The sequence below is a fragment of the Gambusia affinis genome, linkage group LG13, assembly GCF_019740435.1.
Source record: "Gambusia affinis linkage group LG13, SWU_Gaff_1.0, whole genome shotgun sequence".
Taxonomy (NCBI): Eukaryota; Metazoa; Chordata; class Actinopteri; order Cyprinodontiformes; family Poeciliidae; genus Gambusia; species Gambusia affinis.
In genome coordinates, this window is record NC_057880.1 from 26,612,505 (window position 1) to 26,619,164 (window position 6,660).

General features: G+C 35.5%; 1 protein-coding gene across 1 annotated transcript; it reads right to left on the reverse strand.

Moving 5' to 3' along the window:
- Window positions 1-716: 716 nt before the first annotated feature.
- On the reverse strand, window positions 717-5,862 carry LOC122842451 (G-protein coupled receptor 4-like). Its single transcript, XM_044136344.1, has 5 exons — window positions 5,668-5,862; window positions 3,392-3,467; window positions 2,191-2,411; window positions 1,476-1,648; window positions 717-1,388 (listed from the first exon to the last, which is right to left on the reverse strand). Exons 3-5 carry the CDS (start codon window positions 2,371-2,373, stop codon window positions 806-808), a joined length of 939 nt encoding a protein of 312 aa, XP_043992279.1. The 5' UTR covers window positions 2,374-2,411; window positions 3,392-3,467; window positions 5,668-5,862; the 3' UTR covers window positions 717-805.
- Window positions 5,863-6,660: the final 798 nt, after the last annotated feature.

Below are 6,660 nucleotides of genomic sequence, written 5' to 3' on the forward strand. Positions count from 1 at the left end.
ATAGAGCAAAAAAGTCACTAAGTAGGCAAAAATAGGATTTTTAGAATTAGTAGGTACATATATATATATATATATCACTGTGTGTGCATGTTGTTATCCATGATTAATTAGGGTCACACAGTGGATCAAATCCAGGGGCTCACACCTTCCTAAATCTGGCTCTGCGTTTTAGTCTCGATGTTTGCAGTTTTCTGGAGCGCAACGCAAAGCTCTACATCATTCACAGCAAATATATTACTTTGACATCAACAAAGACACAGTGTGACAGAACATCAGGAAATGAGCCTGACAAAAACTACCTGGATGTCAGTCAATTTCTGTTGTTAATTGTGTCTCTGTATTTCCAAGCCCAAATACACAACTTCACATTCAAAAACATCCCAAAGAACTGCAACCTGTGACTCATTAAATTTGCAAGCAACTAAAGGAAATGAAAAAATCCCAAAGCCGTCTATAATAATAGGACTTGGCAACTCAGACAGAAACTAAAAGTATTTCCTGTTTTTCCAGTAACTAAATGCACATCTCTCTCCTGCCTCCACTGTTTACATTTCTATAGCAGCATGCTATCAGCTGCTGATAACTGTAGAAACAATGGTCACTACCCAAGAAGCATAGAGTAAATAGAATAAATTACTGGAGAAAAGGACAAAAAATAATAATGCACAGTGATTTGGATAAGTAACTTTAATCTGATTACTGGATTTGAAGTAGTAAAGCGTTAGATTACTTGTTACTGAAAATAGTTGTCTGATTAGAGGAACAAGCTACAAAGTACTGACTAAATAGTGAAACTGTTTAAAACCTAAACAGTCTCAGTAATTGTTACAATTCTGCTTTCATTATCTGTGCTGCTTGTCTCCTGATTGTTAGATATTTTACAACATATTGAAGCCAGAAACTTATCCATGAAGCTTTTCCGACTGAACAAATACAAAGTTATGTCTGCAAAAGGACTAAGAGAAACACAAATAAACGCTACATCATACCAAAACGCAATATCCATAAAACCATTATAATGAAAATTGTTATACGATATGTTAAATATACACAGAACCCAAATGATGAAGGGCACAAACAGCAGAGTGTAAATAATCAGCACCACAACCTGAATGGCTGCGATTCGCCGTTTTTCATCTGCTGGGACATTGAACGCTCCAGAGAGAGCTTTGATAGTCCCAACCAGGAAGAAGATGAACAAGGGAAAAGGAAGGAAGAGTAGAACTATGACGATGATGTCGGCAACCATTCTAGCATTTCGGGTCAGAAAACTGAAATGAAATAGTGGATAAAAAACAGGAAGTATCCAGACCACAATGCAGACCACCACATATGTCTTGATGTTTCTCCTGAATCTGTACCACAGTGGCTTGGCAACAACCAGATACCTGCAATAACAGATAGAGATGTTTAGTCTCTGAAGGTTAATAAGAACAGATTAAAGTGATTATATGAGACAGAAGAAGGAAACATACCGTTCACAGGAGACACACATCATGAATCCAACACTGACCAGTAGAGCATGAAATTTGATGAAATCGGGGATGTCACTAAAATAACAATATACTGAAATTCTGCAGCAGAACTGAACGATATCAGAGACGAGAAGATTAATAACATAAACTGGAGCATCCTGACCGTTTTTCACCTGAGAGAAATAAAACAGAGAAAATAACAAATTAATGATTTGACATTTCTAGTTACAAGACAGACAAGAAATGAGAGAGAACACCTAGTTAAACAACAGGCTCAAGTAGCTCATCCTTTATAAATATAAGTAAAGGTAATTTTATTTATATTGCACATTTTCAGAAACAAGGCAATACAAAGTGCTTTACAGGAATTAAAAGGAAATACAAACAAAATAAACCAAAGGAAAGAGGAAAGGAAGAAAAATAATCTAATGTTGATCTAAAGTATGTAAACTAGGAGTTCCTGTTCAGGGTTGCTGAGTATCTTCTGGTCTAGTTCCTGTTCTGGGTTGGAAGAACAGGAGTCTAAAACGTAGTTGCTAAGGTAAATTTCCTGGATTAAAAGTTTGTTCTAATCCCTGTTCTGTGGGGCTAAATATATATAAGTTAGTATTCTTTGGACTTTCTAAGTTTGCCTTAAATTTGTAAAAGTAATGAGAACTTCACAGAATCTCTGTAATAATTAAAACTAAAGAGGTTAAAGTTATTTTGTACTCACCTGAAAAAAAACTGCAATCAATATTATAATAACTAAAGGAAATCCAATGGCAATGGTGACCCAATTCACAAAGTTCATAATAAGGAATAAGATTTCATAATCTGAGTATCTGATGTAGTCGGTCATGTTGCTGTAATCAGAGCCGTTTATGAATGACGTGTCGTTGAAGTTCAGCTCTTCCATTCTTTGCTGTTGAACCAGGATTTTGATGACTGAGGTAACTGTAAACATAAGTGATGATATATAATATATTATTTTTATCCCATTAAGTATAACTAGTAAGTCCTACTATTTACCATCAGAATCTATATTATTTAAAATTATACTGGTAAAAGTGGACAAATGTCTTCATCAGATTCTTTCATTGGTTTTAGATTCCATTTTTTATGGAGCTAAAACAGTCCCATAATTTACAAATGCACAGAACAAGATTCACACTTACAGTTTTGATGCAAAGACAAATATATTCAACCTAAAGCTGCTTCTGGTCTCTGGACTGCATTTGTGTGGAAATTTTGAGACTCTGCTGCCACAGTTCAATCCATAAATGTTTCTTTTTTTTAACATGTAATGATCTGTAACGTTCAGACAGTTTTCCTGTTTCAGCCAATCATATTGTCAGAGTAACTTATGTCAGTCACATTCAGCGCTGTATCCATGTTGAAGTACAGTCAGCAGACAGAGGAGCAATAAGTTAAAATACCTCTCCATATTTAGCTACTTATCCCCTTGTTATTATTATTAATGCTGATCTATTTAATAGTGCAAATATCAAGTAAATGATTGTTAGAGAGTTAAACTTACAGAGCTTCACTTTTTCTCCTGAAGACTTAATAAACTGTTATTGGTGTTGAACTGATTAAAAAACTTCATTGTAATGTGAAAATCCTTCTGTGTTTTATTTAGTTTCAGTTCAGAATCTGACAGTAACTTTGTTGGAAAGGTCCAGTTTAGCCACATTATGGTGATAAAACTGAATGAGTTGGATTATCAGAGAATGTAAATAAATTCAACATCTACTTGTTCAGGATTTGGTTTTGATCAATAAAAAGAGCAATTAGTTTTGACAAAATCTGAAAAGTTTCAGGATATTTTATTTGACCAAGAGATCAATACAAATTTAAAATTTAACTAAAATACTAAAGCATCTTCCCTGTTTCATTCATTTTTATATTTCCAGATATAAATTCAAATTGTTTACCTTTGAAAGCTGTCAGGGCCCTTCTAGATGATTTCTCTCCTCTGGTGTTTGAAGGTTTGCTCTCTGCATTAACAGTCTGCAGAATTTATCACTGGAAAAAACATGCAGTTTGTTTCCACTGACAATCATTTGCACACCCTGTCATGCACACGTCTCCTTCTTATTTGAATACCAAACTCACTTTCATGCTTCTTCTTTCTCTGGAACTCTTTGTTTCCACTGAGTTTTGAATGTAACGTCAATGAAAGGTGTGTACAAGTTAATAGTCACGAAAATATGCAAAAATGTCTGACATCCAAAGGTCTTTAAATGCAAGTGTAGTGACTATTTGTCTCCAACTCAAATTCCAAAATCAAAAAACTCAAAGCAAAAAGTGATCAAAGCAAAAAGTGATCAAAGCAAAAAGTGAGTTAAACTCAAATAGTCACTATAGTGCAACGTTGGTTCTGGTTTATACAGTTCAAAAAAGGGATCAAAACAGTCAAAATGCACTTCTAGTTGCTTTTATTCCAGTTCAGGCAAAACAAGTTATAGACTGAAGTGACTGGAACTGACTGGTGAAAAACCTTAAGACCACCCACGTGCATAATTAGATACCCAAGACCTACCAATTTGTACCGTGACACAGCCACGTCCCAACCTGAAATTAGTTAACTAATTAAGTGAATTGTTAACCAAAGAACCTATTCTAAATAACAAATTAAACAAAAATTCTGATTATAAATCAACTAGAAAATAAACAAATAAAAATGAACTAAATAATCTCAATTTTAACTGAAAATAAGTAAATAGCTCCTACAGCAGGATTTGGCATTATAACAGACCCTGCTGCTTTTCTGCTGGCGCCTCAATAAAACAGAAACTGCAAAGTTTTTTTGTTTTGTTTTTTTTCAATCAGTCCTTGTAGAATTTAGATTAGATTCTGTTCTTGACAGAAATGATGGCAATAGAGTGAAATGATGTATGGCCTTCAACAAAGCATAAAAAAATTACTTTGGACAAACTTCTGGACATAAAGCTGCAAACAAGTCAATATTCTGATCTGTAACAATCTTCAGGTTGCAGGAGATGGACCTTACCAGAGGGGCCGCTTTTCATTGGCTGATTCTACGTAATAACATAGTTACAACACATTAGCATGCGTCTCACTAGCGCATGCTAATGTAGTGCTAGACTACTACTGTACAAGCTTACCAGCATAAAGTTTTTGCATCAACAATCGAAAAATAATGGTTCTCCATTTCCAGTGGGGTATCTGTAGTGGTGATGTCAGATATCCTGATCGTATTTGTGGTGGGAAAATTCACAGATTTCCAAAATCAGGAGCAGAATGCCGGGCTTGGATCAAAGCTTGTGTACGACAGTATGAGTAGCTCAACTTTCATAGGATCAACAAGAATAAGGGAGTGTGTGCTGGTGTAAGTATTGTGGAATAAAATAATTATTCATAGTATGCTTACTTTTATTAGAAGTTTATTTAATGTTAATCTTACATGTTTAATCAGTTTATTATATCTTACTCAGACTTACAGAGTCATTGTTTCTCTTCTAGCCTTCACAAGTTTGCTCCAGTGCGATAAGTAAATAATTGTCAAACCTCCAGCGACAGACCAGACCCAACGACTGAGTAATTATTATTAGGCACAGAATATTCTGCCTGAAACTGGTTTTTAACTAAAGGTTGCATTTTTCTCACTATGTGTATTAATCTGATAAGCTTTTTTAGAATATCAGCGATGACACCCTGTCTGTGTGTGAAGGCCATTAAACAGTAAATATAGAGAAGTGATTCCTTTGTCTAGTCAGATCTCAGATCTCTCTGGGTTCTCCATCTGGCCAGATGTAATAAAGCTGTGTTTTGTTCTCTCTTTTTAACAAGGTTTGGACTTTGTTAATTTCTCGCACTCGACAGTATTATTGCTTTTTATTTACTTATTTATTAGCATTTTGTCGGCGGTGATGGGCCAACAGCGTCCCATCCTTATCCGACACCAGCAGATGGAGCCCAAATGCAAACATCATGCATACATGATGTTTCTGCTACACAGTCTTATGTTAGCTCAACAGATCAATATGTAATGTGTACTGTATCTGACACACATTAAAGATTTTATTTTAGCAGAAAAGGCTTGGAACTAAACTGTTACTCGTGTTAGCCACTCTAGCACCAAGTGCAGTGTATCAGGTCTAGACACACTCAAACATTCGCCAACAAACCACAGGAATCATCCACTGAGTTCAAGAGTAACCTACAAAACGACAAATGCCCGACTTACCCAACCTTAAAGAACAACAGGCATCAGTGATCTTGTCCACGGCTATATTGATGTGAGGATCTGCTGTTTCCTCATCGACCGAAAGCATTTTGCTGTGATGTGCACAATGTTGGAGGCACCGCGTGCCTCAAATACCTTTATCTCATCCAAAAACGATGACATGAACTTGTTAGTTCCTCTGTTCATTGTTGGAGATGATATTTGTTGAAAATTAGGCAGAAATGACGCACTAATCAAGTCGGAAATGCTCCGCAAAGAATCAGTCCAAGTGGAAGACGCCATGTTTACATAGAGGTTTCCATAGAAACTTTGTTTGTGAGACTTTATATTTTCTAGGTCAGTTGTGGGCGGAGCTTGGTAAAGTCCATTAAACTGAATAATCTTTTTATTTCCCAGATTGTGATCTTGAGATTATCCAGACTTCATTTTGTCTGTCACTCTGCTGCTGTCACTCCTGACTCTCCCCCATGAGGGCCAGTGAAGGATGTTTATCTGAAACCTTCCCTCACATACATTCTCATTGGTTGATGCATCACATCAGTTCAGCCTGTACACAACAGACCTAGTTCAGTAACAAGAGTCAAAGGTCGTTGGCATGTGACCAACAGACTTGAGCAGAAATAATGATGTCAGTGATTATTATTATTTAAGTTTATGTGGTAACCACTAATAGTGATGGAATTAGTTTGCACAGCAAATTATTTTCAAATATATGAAACACAAAAGCAATGTGTTGTCCATTCATATAGTACTAAATATTTCCAAAATAGAACCAAGTCTCACATTTCTTGAAATACATTTTCTAGTGTATTTCACTGTAAATTCTAATACATTATATTTTTGTTTTTTATTGTAAACAAAAGCATATTTACATTAGAAAGTATATTGTTTACAATGCACTTTGTAATAAACCAAAGTCATATTTAGTCCAAACCTTGGTATAAAACTCTGCATATCTGCAGCTGTCACAGGAAACACCTTCTGTTTGGAAGA

Excerpts from the sequence above, each read along its gene's own strand:
- LOC122842451 (XM_044136344.1), bottom strand. The coding sequence starts at position 2,373 with ATGGAAGAGCTGAACTTCAACGACACGTCATTCATAAACGGCTCTGAT. Across the intron at positions 1,649-2,190 it reads TGATTGCAGTTTTTTTTCAG|GTGAAAAACGGTCAGGATGC; the intron begins GTGAGTACAAAA and ends TATTTCTCTCAG. Across the intron at positions 1,389-1,475 it reads ATGTGTGTCTCCTGTGAACG|GTATCTGGTTGTTGCCAAGC; the intron begins GTATGTTTCCTT and ends CTGTTATTGCAG.